We start from the raw sequence: 14,768 nt of genomic DNA, 5'->3' as shown, positions 1-14,768 counted from the left end.
ATATCAGCCAGCTGAGCTCATTTCCAACGGGCAATAGATGCAGCTCTGTTTTCTCTGCAAACACTAAACAGCGCTTTAAGGTGGCGTGAGCAAATACGCTACGTACATCAGCAGATCGTGCAGGGCCCAACCACAGCACCTGAAGGCATGTGTGGAAGGGAACACGCCTCGTCTCGTCGCCGCGGTGACGAGACGGCGTCCTCTGCCTCTACACGTGCAGAGGAGGGCGGGTTTTACACCGTTCACATCAACATCCCTGGAGCCATAAAGCGGCAGCAGACACCTGAACTTTTCCCGCAGTACAGGCACTGTTTTCATCCCAATGATTAATCTAATTATGTTATAACTGATGTATCACATGTCGTTTATCAGTGTTTTTGCCTGCCAACATGGGGGGGCTGTCTATTTAACAGAGCACAGCAAAGGACAAGGGGGGGACATCGCACGAGCGTGGCTGATACGGCGCGACGCACACAAGATATACATCGAAACCCTGTTCTCTCAGAATGGCCCCGTTTGTCTGCAAATGAGTCAGCAGCATCTGGGCACCTCTGCAGAGCATCCAAGGGGGCCAGAGAGAGAGCGGGAGACAAAGGGAGACAGATACCGAGGGGAGAGAGACAGAGAGAGCTATGCTTTTGATAAGCCAGGCGCACAGACAGTGCACGCTGGTAAAGGGGACACTGCTCTTATTTTAATGCCATTAGCGAGACACAAAGGCAAGGGCGGGTTGTGTTGCGGCAATGAGTCCCTCTCTCTCTCGCCTGTAGCGGAGGGGACTGTCCCAGCAGACATGTCGGAGGGGGACGGCTGCAATGGCCGAATATCAGATGCTTGACAAACACACACACACGTCAATGGTCTACACTTGTAGCACACACAGCTCCTGAATCCACACACACACACACACACACACACATCGTTGGTCTCTGTTTTACGAGGCTGATTCAGATGATGCTGATTGGCCCAGACAATCACCCCCCCCCCCCCCCGGGCTGACGGCCGGTGCTGAGCCCGGAGGACAGAGAGCTGCGTTAGCACGGCCGTCGGCCGGAGACAGGAGCTCTCACTTCCTCCCCCCCCCCCCCCCCCCCCAACGCAGGCCTTCACATAGCTATGAACGCAGCACAAAATGGACTCTGGGGTGAAGAGCTCAGCAGGCAGATTGGTTGCATGCGCGGGCCAATAGGAACTCTTGCCACTTCTGGCATTTTCAACCCCCGCCCCGCTATATCCCTGGCCTTTGGAGTGCGAAAAGTATTTTTAAAAAAATAACAATTATGTACCTTTGCAAAAGGTAAACAACTCGGTAACCTCTGCAAAATCTGTCTTCAAACCTCATTGGCTGCGTTACGGTCTGGTAGCTAGGCAAAGAAAGCAGACGCAAGCATGACTCCGCAAAGGACTGCTCAGGGCCAAGGAGCCGTGGCGATGCCTCCGCCCCGCCTGCCCACTGCGGCCCCCCTCCCATGGCGCTGGTGGCCTCACAGAGGACGCCGTGACGGGGAGCGATGATTTAACGCCGCCCGGTCTGAAGGTGTGCCGCTCGGCTCAGGGACAGCCCCGCGACATAAAGCACCCAGTGCCACACACACACACACACACACACACACACACACACACACACACACACACACACACACACACACACACACACACACACACACACACACACACACACACACACACACACGTCATCTAGTACAAATTCTATAACCGATTAATCAAAATCGTGTTATTCAAAAAAATGAAGAACAGAGGAAAAAAAACTGAAAAGAAAGAAAAGAAAGAATTCCATGTGTTGAGAATTCTGGAAAATATCCTGAATGCAGCTGTTAGAGGCGAGAGGCGGGGGGGGGGGGAAGCAGAGCAGCCTCAGACATCCGGGGAAGCGTTCCGGGCTGTCTGCGGCTGGCGTCGCACGGCACTCAATATCTCAGGGAAGGAAATCTGCTCCCGGAGGGCGGCAGTGGGGGGGGGGGGGGGGATCCTGAACGCAGAGTGAAACGCTACCCGGATGGTTAAACGTGTCGGGTGAGCGGGGACCAGCGTGGAGAGCACCTGATACGACTCCGGCTGCAGCGCCGTGCCGCGCTTTGTATCGGCCGGGCTCAGGGGAGCGGGGTCAGAGCGGGTTAAGAGAGAGGAGCGGGTTAAGAGAGAGGAGCGCGCACGTACTTGTGTGTGTGTGTATGTGTGTCAGATGGGGGAGGAGGACCTCAACTGACTGCCGGTCCTAATCATGGCTAGAGCATGATTAGGATCATTAATGAGCATAATCATGTTTTGGCCGTCGTCCCGGTTGTTTCTAATAATGTTAGAAAAGACAGCCCTTATCCGTCACGTTGATTCAAGTTCCTCTCAAGTGCTTGATTCGGTTTGTGAAAAGCACAAACAAATCCCTGTAGCATCCGAGAGAAGACAGAGGCTTCTTTGTTGCCACAGTCTTCTGGGCTGATGTCAGCCGAGGTGCAGGGAAGCAGTGCAAAGGGAACAAGCTTATCACTACACAAACAATGATTGCAACTTCCTGTTTAAAATAGCGCACCGATTGCGAAATAACGACATTTCTAAAGGAAAGCCAAATCAAAGGCAGTCCATTGTACTCCATTTCGATTTTCGAATAAAATGAGTGACTTTCAGAGGCTTGTGTGCTTCCTCCACCTGCACTCTTACTACTATCCGTTCCCCTTTTGGAACACAGCATTCTTATGGGGTTATTTGGGGGGGGAGGAGTAACGGTTCGGTACGTACCTCGGTTTTGAGGTCACGGTACCTTACAGGACGGTACGGTTCACGGTTAAGGGGAATTCTTTTTAAAAAGTTGTTTGTCAACAACCGAGAATGGCCGTAGATCAGCAGCAACGAAAACACCAATAGACGGTTGTGGCATTTGACTGTTTTGAATTCCCAGACAGGGTCTGTGGAAATAGTGTCGTGAGCTGGGTATGCACAGCTCGTTTTTTTTTTCACAGCAATGGAGATAGTAACACCTGGATGGTGCCTTTTCAAATGCGTGTGCATGTTAAAGTGCCGTACGTAGATATGGAGAGCCCTCTCTGTAGCCGGAGAGCCTGTCGGAGACCCTCTCCGTAGCTTACGTGGGCATTCAATATTTTTTAACTATCCTTCGATGAAACGGAGACGGCAAGGGCTGTGATTGGTCCTCCACAAAATCATTAGCGGGATCACTGCTCTGGTTTGACTTTGCATCTTATCTACTTTGTACATCGTTTACTTTGCACATTAAAGGGGACCTATTATGCTTTTCGACTTTTATGACCTATAAACATTGTTATAATGATGGATAGTCAAGTTTAACCATACACAAAAAACGATGTAGATTTTCGGGAAACTCTTCCTCTCATCTGGGCGCTTTCAGCCTTCTCTGTCAACGCTCCGTTTCGTCCTTCTCCGCCCCCTCGCCCCCCTCCTGCCAACCCAACTCCGTTGTGATTGGTTACCTTCCTTGAAGCGCGCGCGCGGGCAGTTTGACCAGGCATATGGGGGCGTGGCAGGAGTTTGTCTACGTAGATGTTTCCCGGAAATGTGAACAAGTGAATCGCAATCGTTGTCCCGAGTGTTTAGCGCTCTGCACAGCCACCCCAGACGGTCAGCAGGGAATACGTCGAAATGCATGTACGTCATTATTTGACACTTTAGTATGGTTAAACATGCCTATCAATCATTATAACAACGTTTAAAGGTCATAAAAGCCGAAAAAAAGCATAATAGGTCCCCTTTAAGGACAAATAAAACCCAAAATAAGATTTGAAAAGCTTTGGAAGTTTTTTTACAACACTGCTTACATGGATTGTAGTCAACATATAAGATCGATCGGGCGGCGAATTGCATTTCATTAATACACAGGATCAGATGTTATAATCCCTTGTGCCAAAATCCAAGGAAAAGATATATTCAGAAGCCCCTGTCCAAACCAACCTTATAAGCACGCTGAGCTTAAAACGAAAGGTGAAAAACCCGAGACAACTAGCCCAACTAACAGCAATAAATACAGCAGTAAGCAGTAAGCCACCTTCAACAGACCCAAGGCTCCGTTTATGCAAGCTCCAGGTAGTGACAATGCCCCCCTGTCCAACCCACCCTACTAAGCTACCAACGAAAGGTGAAAATCACGAGACAACTAGCCCAACTAACAGCAGTAAATACAGCAGTATGCAGTAAGTTAGGCCCACGACACCTCCTGAAGGCTTAACAATGAAACCAGCGTCCTGGATTCACCCCCCTCAATGCTGTCACCACATTGCCACATTTAATGCATCTAAACACTCTTTCCTTTATCGTACCCCTAGCCCTACCCCTAACCCTGACCAAACAAACACTTTAGCACATTAGCACACGTTAGCACAGCTGGCTTACCTTAGCTTGCACCCCAGGAAGTATGTTTTCTCCTTACCCACAGCCATTAATTTGCTCGTTCTGCTGCCACGGACATGCTACTAACCGCCTGCCTCAGACTTCGTTCACAAGTCAAGTACCCAGTTCAGTCAGCAAGCTAACAGCAGATCTAGCCACGACCCCCCGTCCACCGATTTCAATAGGCCTTAGTCGCGTACTCCAGCCTCTCTGTGCTGCCTCTTCAGCCATCTCAGCATACTTCGCTTTCTTAAGCTCATTAGCTACTTCAACTCCGTCTTCCCAAGGAACTGTAAGTTCAATAAAATAAACAATCTTCTCCGAGTCTGACCACAATAGCATATCTGGTCTTAGCCGTGTGCTAACAATGTGTGGAGGCACAACAATCACATCACGACGGAGAACTGCGAGTGCTTGAGGGGTCTCCGTAGTTACGGAGTCGGATTAGTATACTTTGGCTAAACGGTACGGGGGGAACTCCGACTTCCAAGTTTTATGTATCGCAAAACAAGCCTTTACATTCGCCATATTAACGCTGTGTAAGTGCGTGTGTATGTGTTTGTTCGTGTGTGCCCGTATGTGCACGACCTGATTGGCTGCGTGTGTGTGCATGTCTGTATGTGACTGTGCCTGTTTGTGCGTGTCTGCGCGTGTTACCTGACTGGCTTTGGGGCCCGCTCTCGCTGCTGACGCTGCCGTTCTCCTGCTGGGCTCCAAGGGTCCGCAGGATGACCTGTGTGGCGCCCAGCCGCGGCAGGGTCACGTGGGTCAGGTGGGGCAGCGAGTTCTTCTTGGCGAACGCCTGGCTGGTTTCCCGCCGCTTGCGCAGGAAACCCCCCTCGGGGAACAGCACTATCCACTTCCTGTCACGGCTCTGGTAGTACCGGTCCAGGTGGTCCTTCAGGTAGATGAGCTGCTTGTCCCGGTGGGTTTTACCCTGGACGCACACAGAGCACATTCAGTCCCCCTTCATGATAGAAACGTACTGTAACCAGACCAACATCGCCAGGACCTATTCTGATGTAGCTGTGGAAGGGCTGGCAGCATGAGATCCTTTTCAAAGAGGTGACCTCGTGGGACGAACACAGCTCACTCATCACACTAATATAGGTCCGCCCCTTTTATCGACCAGGGTCTCCAATGTAAACCATTGTCAATGATATTTGCGGTGCTTTCTGATCCCTGGTGTATTATGGTGAGATCAGAAAATGAGATTTTATTTGATAAAATTGACGAATTACCGATCAAATGCAACACAACCTTTTCGTTTCCAGTAGGGATGGGCATAATTAATCGATGCTCGATAATCGATCGTTAAGAAATGCGTCGATCAATTTATATTGTTATCGATCAAAAGGACGTGTTGCATACTGTGAGTCTTGAAGCATTTAATAGAATATCACTATGTGGGAGAAATACCACCCTGCCGACTGGTGGAAAGTGAATGGAAGAAGGTTCCTGTCAAAGTTAGCGCGACAATACCTCTGCATCCCCTTCGGTCCCGTCAGAGCGGGTGTTTTCTGCTGCTGGACTGACAGTTACAAGGCTGCGTTCGCGTCTGACCCGCGAGCATGTTAACATGCTTATATTCCTAAACAAAAATATGTAGGCTGGAGTTATGCTATGGACAGTAGGGACAGTCACCACCGTATGTGAGTCGCTCTTTTTTTTCTTAATGTGTTGTCTCTCGCTCCGCTTTTCTTACGGCTTGGTGCCTCTTGGAGTCGTTACATTTTGCCAAAACTGTGATATTTTAGCAACAAGTTCAGCCTTATATATGTTCAATAAGGTATTGCTTTTAGATAGACTAGTTCATGCAATTGTTTGTAAATGGGTGGCTCATCTTTTTGTTGCGAGCCTTTTCCGCGCGCCGGCTGCAGCCTATAGGCATTATATGTCGGCCTTTTTTCCCCCGTTTTTTCAAAACAGTTATACCGTTTAATGCCCACTTTTAGCCTACTGCCTTTGTTTGATTATTGTTGTCCGATAAGTTGGCTACTTATTGTAATTGGAATAGGCTACAGATTTAGTCTTGTTGAATCGTTTCCAAACCTTTAAGAGCGCCTGTCGGCGCATTGTTCGGACTTTACGAGCGCCGCATAGGCCTATAACCTATAATGCCTGTATTTATTATTTTAAAACTGTTAAACAGTTGTAGGTCTTCAAGTTAACTGTATTGTATTAATGTTGGCCCATACATTATTGTTGGAATAAAGATTTAATTGATAAAAACATGCTGCATTTTCTACCAACAGGAATTTCAATATAGCCTAGAAAAAAGTTAATGATTAATCGATAATTGATCGATAACTCTAGCGATGCTCGATCAAGGAAATTTCTTCAAATGCCCATCCCTAGTTTCCAGGTATAAAGAATCTTGTATATTCATACCATTCCCTATTATGAACATGCAGCACGGATATTCGTCAAGTATTAGCAAAACCAAACTACAGGTGCATGTAGTGCATGTAAATGAACTTGTAATTGGGCTGTGAAGACGAGGATTACAACATCTGCAGCAGCTACACAAGACGATGCAGACCCACCAGCTGATGTGCAGTGTTTGCAAACCAAAAGAAAATGAAATGAAAGCGACCTTGCAAAATCTCCACGTGTACATGGATGTACTTAGAGAAGATGGGCAAGACTGGGGCTCAGCAAGTGGGACTTAAATAACCCAACGCAATGTTGAGAATGTTACTGATGGTCATTATGCAATGCAAATATTTGTCATTTGTATCCTTCTCAGTAAGATAATATGAAGGAAGCGTGGCGAGGTAGATGTCCATCAAGTTGGCCTGGAAAACACCCTGGCCAACTATTGTCGTGATCAAAGCAATACAATGTTTTAGACATTTATTTATACCAAATAGCGAAGGTTCATGCACAATAACATGCACAACTTTTAAATAATATTTTGCATCTTTATATTTTTGGAATTCTTGGTCTGAAATAATGGTGAATCCTAGCATCTAAAAAAATCCAAACGTAAGCTCTTCAGACCAGGGCATATAGTGTGGGGTTACCATTGGCTAAGCAGTTCCACAAACCACCATTGTTGACCATCTACCTGTGATCCTTGGTTGAGGGTCACGTGTGCAAAACTGTACTTTGCTTCACCTTGAGCACATTTCCCATGGCGACCAACAAAGTTTGCCTCTGAGGCGGACAATCTAGACATTGTTCTGTGTATATCGACAGTTTATGGGCTGGGAAAGGCTGGAGTGTCGCGTAAGGGGGGGGTAAAGGTGTCCCCAGGCTGTGAAGGATGTAAAAGGGTATTTCCCCTGCAATAAGCGCTCGAGGTCCTCATTAAAAGTGATCAAGGTACACTGAGAAGGCTCAGAAGTAAGTCATAAACAAAGTACAGTTGAAAGTTGAATTTGGTGCCTGGAGCCCATTCAGTGTAGGGAGGAGGGTCAATACACTGTTTTTCTAAGATTTATTTACAAACAGGCAACGCTTCGACCGTTGGGATCTTCATCAGGATCCAAATCAGTCCCTGCTCCTGTTCTGAGGTCAGCCAGAGAGGCTGGCGGCCGACCTCGCTCCCTCTCTGTGCCGCTGCTGTGAACACGCAAGAGGCCGCCCTTCAAATGCATGAGGAATTATCTCCTTCCGCGCGTAGCTGGACTTCTGCCATGATCTACAGTGTGTATACCTCATGAAATTACACGATCCGCTTTGACACATCCAGATAATAGTCTCAATGATTAACACACACACACACACACACACACACACACACACACACACACACACACACACACACACACACACACACACACACACACACACACACACACACACACACACACACACACACACACAGGAAGTCTCTAGCGATGCTTGGCAGTATAGGACTGGTCACAGGGGGGTTGGCCCTGTGGGGAGATGTGGGGTTTCTGTGGGGGCAGCCTGATTCTTTCTGGTGTAGGAATTACAATCTTCCCTTAGTGTTCTGGATGAGGATTGTTAATTTTGAGCATGAAAACCTGGAAGCGAACCAGAACAATGCAATGCTATCAGTAGAGCATTGGATTTGAACCCACTTACTGAAAGGTTTAGAGACTGAGTCCATGTTTCATTTAGTTTGTTTAGTTTATCAGAACAACGGCTTTTATCGCAAGCATTACGCAAGCGAGCATTACGCAAGCAATCCTTTTAGATTTGTTGCCATCGAGTAATTTTTATATTTATTGACGTAAATGTGCAGCCCACCTCAGATCAGGAAATTAATGTTTCACTCGGATAAAGAAATCCATATTTCCTTCAATTAAAATAAAAAACATTTCTCACATTTACCGCAGAGCCACCAGAGTTCAACGATGTCTCAATCTAAACGAACCAACCCCCAAAAGAGGTACGACCCTCCTCTCCCCTCGAAGACATCTAGATACTCGGTGTGGTTGATTTGAAAGAAGGGGCGGGGCTTGTTGAGAGGCGTGGCCTCCACGTCTCTCATCAAGCCCCGCCCCTTCTTTCAGATCAACTGCCGGCTGGCGGTCACACAGCGGGCAGCGCTGTCCCAGCTGCCCCTACAAAGGAAAGGTCAGCCGGTGCCACGGGGCTCTGGCGGGAAAACACTGCGCCACTGTCCCTCGACCGCGCCCATCATCATGCACACGCTCAAGAGGACACCCGCGCACTGCCATCCACAGCTGGAGGCGGCCGATGACCTCTGACCTGGAACCCCCGATTCAACCGAAACAACAAGTTTAAAAATAGAAGTGTGCTGAGTTCGGGAAAGTCCCCTACGCCCAGCAGCTCTAGTAAATCTAGTAAAAGGAATGGCTGCTTCCAAAAGCCGTCCATTAGTTTCCTTTGTAATCGAGAGCTTGTGATTGGGGCGAAAGTTGCTCAGGAGTCAGAGCGGGATGACTGGTAACCGGAAGGTTGCTAGTTTCATCCCCGGCTCTTCCTAGCTGAGGGTCCAGGTTCTCCTGAGCAAGACGCCTCACCCTGACTTATGAATGAATGGTTGCAGGTCGCTTTGGATAAATGCATCAGCAAAATCCCATCGATGTAATCATTAACAGCCACGGCGTTCTTACCTGTTTGATGAAGAAGTCTCCATGTATGAGGGACACCAGGCCAAAGTTGGTGTACTTGAAAACATGGTCCATCAACCACATCATCTTCCTAACCACCTGATAAGATACAACAACAACAACAGCACATCAGCAATACACACATGTCTACGGAGCACCACAGCTCTCCTCCAGCCGCCTGTATCTCTCCTCTTCCCTGTGACAGCACAGGGAGAAACTGTTTGGTGGCTGCCGTTGACCCCCGGCCCAACCTGGCAAACACCACGCAGTCTCACTCCACCTCCACCTCCACAGGACTGCGCGGGACTCTCAGTTCATGTGTGCTCCCGTGCCCAGAGGAAAAATCAGCACCAGTTGTTTAAGGGGTCACCATGTCCCAGCATTTCTGTGTCACGTCTAACCCTAACCCTAACCCATCCCCCCCCCCCCCCCCACGCCCGCGGCCATGTGATCCCAGGCCCTATGCAGGGAGACTGCTCCCACGACTTGGCTCAGTGTGCCTGGCCGAAGCCAGGGTTGGGTTACAGTGTAGGCAACTTGTAGTAGCGGGGGGATAGTATTTCAGTTCTCCTGCTGAAGAGATTGACATTTTGTGCTTGAATACTCGTCTTTTCCCCCCTTCGATACAGAGCACCGAATGTATTAGAACGTGTTCATTGTATTTAGACCCCGTCGATTTCAATCTACAGCAAACTGACACATTCGATGGAAGCAAATATAAGCGTAATGTACAAATGCTCACGCCTCAAGGGAGCCACAAGATACCCTTATAGATTATGATGGTCCAATAAATTGAGAGCGATAAACCACACCCAAGACTGCGTTTCCTACCATCATTGAAGTGCTAAGCTGTTTTTCTATGCTAAACCAGATGCCCGTATTTGTGAGAGTGAAGTCGAAAGATAGCAAACAAACACTATGAATTGCGATATTTGAGACCCGTTCTAATCTGAGCCTGGTCTTCAGGATGAGTTTGGACATAAAAGAGGGATCTGAGTGAGCTGCAGACATCAGACGACACAGGAAGTTATCTTGCAGCCTAATGCATCATGTTGCCACCTTGCAATTGCATCCTCATGTGACTTTGTAATTTACTACCTTACAAGAAAACACCCTGCCCTCATTTGAGAATTATTTTTACTCAGGTCGTAAGATTTACGATACCACCACACTTCCTCTGACCAAAACACACACTTAGCTATTTCTAATTCAAATTGCTGATGCAACACTAAAACTCTTTGATACCCAAACTCAAATTTCTCTGTCATGCAAATGTATCCATTTCTATCCCAATACCAACATGATCCTATATCAACTGAACCCTCTGCAACCAATTTCATAAAATATATTATATAAAACCTGAACTCTACCATATATTTTGACTTCACTAATAAATTCATTCATAAACGAATCTCAGCAATCTGATACTTCAGAAACGACCATCGATGGTCCCATGTGATGGGGTTTAACTGTCCGCTGCCCCGCCCCTGATCCTTCAAGGGGGTCAAGGGGTCAGAGGTCAGACAGTACACCATATTGAAGGACGCGGCCCTTTCTGCTCGCACACCTCGTGTTTCTTTTAAGCGTCTGGCCTCCACTTCATTTAATTAAGCCAAAACAACAACTCTCAAATCACCAGTGGGAAGTAGTGGCGGCGGAGTCTGCCCTCAACCTACGGCAAGGGGACGCGTCAGAGGGGAACACAGGGGGCGTTCCACTCCAGCTTTGGATGGAGGCATTGGGGAAGTGGTGCGGTGACGGTGCGGTCCCTCCTTACCGTGCCCTTGTCCTGCAGGCACATCATGAGCGTGCACACGTCCCCAGTCGCCTGGTGGTTCACGATGACCATGGCTTCGTCCTCCGAGAACGGCCTCACGTCGTCGCCCCACTCCGTCACTGCAGGAGGGGGAGGGAGAGAAGTGGGGGGGGTCACCGTGGGATCAGTGTATGTTTCAAGAGAAAGAGCATGTTTACTTTCCTGAAAGTCAACGTAGGTCACGGGTTGGCCCATTGAGTTTTAGTCAAACGGATCCAGATTCAACAAAAGAACCTTGCGATGCCATAGCATTTGGAGGTTGGATGGTTTGACACTCAGTGACTACAAAGTGACTAGCTGAAGGCCTAATAGACACACGGAACACAAATATTAGCAGAACAAAACCAATGTTTGAACAATGCTGGCTGGTCGTTGCACTTTAACCCACATGCAGGGCTTGGCTAGCGCTGAACACAACAGAAATAGTACTTCTAGTCACACTTTGGAAAGCTGTCATCCTCCCCTGATAGGGGTGGAATTCAGCTATTTTCGGGAGTATAAGCTTCTAATGAGCAAAATAAAATAGGAAGCCCCAAAGGCCTGAACTGAAAAGATCCCGAGCTGTTCAAACATAAAGCTTTGTGTGCGAGAGGCTTATGTTAAAAAAAACGGCACATTATTGGTCCTGGTTAAATATGGCAGGAATCATCAGAGCAGTGGAGTGGGGTATATTAGCATTCACCTTCACAACTCCCCACAGCTATACAGTGAAGACACAACATTACCTCCCAAGGCATCTCTGTTAGGCTGCTCACATATCCAGCCACCTTCCTGGTGGTTCCCCTCTAATGAGGAACCCCAGTCACCTTGTGTCTTTCGGCAGCTACTTCAGAGTTGCAAATAGCCGAAGAACAGAACTGATGGAAAAGTTGACTGCTGTTACCCTATTGCTTTATTCTATACACTGAACTAGTAAGCTACAGCAACTACAGCTTGTATGCAGTAAACCTCAGCTTTTATCCAGTATACTACAGCTTGCATGGGACTATAGGGATTCCCATTTAGCAGTCAAGTCGCATTAAGATCCACAAAAGCTGTATTACCCATTTCTAAGACTAGTTCACACTCTATTGTAATGGAAAAAAATGCATTCAGCGCCCGAGTGGATGCTTTACTCCATCAGCAGCTTTTAGATAGTAAGGTCACGTGTCTGAGGCCACACGGCATCTTGTCCGGTGGACGCCAAAGGTGTTGAACGCCACACTCTTATTTACATGTTGACGTGGAACATGATCACAAGGTCACTGGAGACGCTGCTTCGGTGCCAGGTGGGACCGCTCTCCGTCTCTGCACACATCCGATACACCTGGACTCAGGCCAGCGGAGGACAGGGCCCCGCTGTTCACCCAGCACCCTGGTTCAGACCCAATGTAGACTCAGGCCCCGTTCACACGGAGACAAATTTTTGGTGAAACCGCATAAGTCCTGTGCGTTTCGGCCGACCGTCCGGAAGGAGCCGGCGAATCCGGTGCCCGAAACCGCACATTTCTGAAACCACCCTCAGAGGTGGTTTCAAATCTATCCGGACCTATGCGGTTTTGTGTTAGGATTTGTGTGGACGCCTGAAACGCAAACGATGACGTCATTAGCACCCCACCAGCTGGAGGGACATCAGGGTTGCGTTGATTTTTTTATTTAGTATTTTATTTGTATTCTTTTTGTAGGTTTAAATAAAGCCCCCTGATCAAATAAATTACTAAGTGTACATAAAAAAGTATTTCTGCTCAATTTAAAAGGTTGAATCTCCTCGGGACTGAATGTTTGTATACAGCGCGCAGGCTGTATGCGCGCAGGCTTGATGCGCTCCACTTTCTTCTGTGGAGAACCAGTGCCTTGAATATTTACTACAGCGTTTCTACAGCGCGATGCAGCTTCGCAATGACTCCGTCTTTACGGAGATATTTCTGAACCGCATAACGAAACCGGATCGTTTTCGCCCGTTTCAGCTCTGTGTGGACGGGGCCTCATTCTTCTTTTCTGCCAGGTGAGGGAGTTGTGGTAGTGGCCTGTATCGATCAGCTCCAGCGGAAGAAGTGGGGGAGGGGGGGCATGGAGCTGAGGCTATTCATCGCCTGTCCATCACTTTGCATACAAACCCTAGGAGGTCTGGGGGGGCGAGGGTGTTGGCTGAACAGAAGCAACAGGGGAGGGGGGATTTAAACTGGGATGTAATCAGTTCTTGGAGCCCCCCCCAACCCCCTACGGGAAGCGCCTTGCTTGGAGGGGTTCCCTCTCTGTGATGCTAAAGGGGCCCACACCCAGCCCAGACTCAAACCAATGGCCAACTGCCCTCATCCGACCACTCCGTAGCCTCTTGTCTGACCCGCTCGGCAGGAAAGTTGCATTGAAATACGGCGCGAAGACGACTGCCAACTAGACAGTGGCGTGTACGTTCTACGCTTGCGCGAGATGAGGGAAATGACGGAACGGATTGCAGACCATAGATTATCAGATTAGAAATACAAAGCGGTCCACGCAGCCATTGCTTCCAAAAATATGTAGAAATATCCCAAAATTGCGATGCAACAACAAAGTGTAGTTTGTAACTCTGTGCCATCTCTGTTTAAGTGGTTTGTTTATCATCGTCACCTTCGCCCCTCCCACACACTACGCTGATTCGATAGCACCTAGTCAGTCACAACTACCACAAAACGATTTAAAGTATCCGATGGCTCAAATTCTCAAGACAGCTAACGCACTTAGACTTTGCTTGTTGAATCGGACCAGACAATGTCCTTGCGGTTCCAAAAGCTTCCAACACAGCTTAACCCACCAAACACATTTGTTCCCGGACTCGTCCGAGCCTCCCCAAACGGTTGGGGCCAGTGTGTGGCAGCCTTAATGCCTGAGGAGGGGATGGTGGTCTCGACCCACGGTGTTAAGCAGGGGAGGGGGTGGAGATCAAGACCCACAGTGTAAAGCAGGGGAGGGGGTGGTGGTCAAGACCCAGGGTGTAAAGCAGGGGAGGGGGTGGTGGTCAAGACCCAGGGTGTAAGTGGGCTACAAAGCGCCATGTCCACTGAGAGCTCCTAGGGTGAGAGGGGCGCAGACGGGCTATCACAACAAGGCTAAGGTGTAGACACAGCACAATAGGACTGCTCCCTTTTATACTGCAAAGCAAGCACTGACACAATGATACCCACACCTAAATAATTCCCAAATGCAAAGTTGTATTTTTTTTGTAAATGGAGCCTGTGATTTACCGGCTGCAGCATGGTTTAAACATGACCACGGCTGTCAGATTCAGGGCGCACGTATGTGCTTTACTTGGCTGCTGCCTTATCCAACGTTCAAAAAGCACCGAGAGGGAGACATGTTGTGGGATCATCAGTTTTAAATAAACACCCTCGGACTAGGCAGCGCTCTCCGATCCTGTTTTGGGAATACCTAGTAATCCGTAAGCCATTCTCTACAGTCTACACCTACACTTTCTGCTCAAAACCTAAAGAAAGGTAAACCACTTAGCCGGCTCATGGCCTCTGGAAGGCAGAGATCAGGCGCCCAGAGCATGGGGGCATTCTAGA

The 14,768-nt window shown here is 48.4% G+C and overlaps 1 protein-coding gene across 1 annotated transcript in view; it reads right to left on the bottom strand.

Annotated features, from left to right (window-relative positions):
- Nucleotides 1-14,768, bottom strand: part of lpgat1 (lysophosphatidylglycerol acyltransferase 1) — a 33,642-nt gene that overhangs the window by 14,427 nt on the left and 4,447 nt on the right. Inside the window, exons 3-5 of the mRNA XM_030344999.1 lie at nucleotides 11,206-11,324; nucleotides 9,432-9,527; nucleotides 5,035-5,314 (exon numbers count right to left, since the gene is read on the bottom strand). Coding sequence (XP_030200859.1) covers nucleotides 5,035-5,314; nucleotides 9,432-9,527; nucleotides 11,206-11,324 — 495 coding nt within the window. The remainder of the gene's footprint in view (nucleotides 1-5,034; nucleotides 5,315-9,431; nucleotides 9,528-11,205; nucleotides 11,325-14,768) is intronic.

This window comes from Gadus morhua, chromosome 21, assembly GCF_902167405.1.
Source record: "Gadus morhua chromosome 21, gadMor3.0, whole genome shotgun sequence".
Taxonomy (NCBI): domain Eukaryota; kingdom Metazoa; phylum Chordata; class Actinopteri; order Gadiformes; family Gadidae; genus Gadus; species Gadus morhua.
This window is presented reverse-complemented; position numbering and strand designations above follow the sequence as displayed.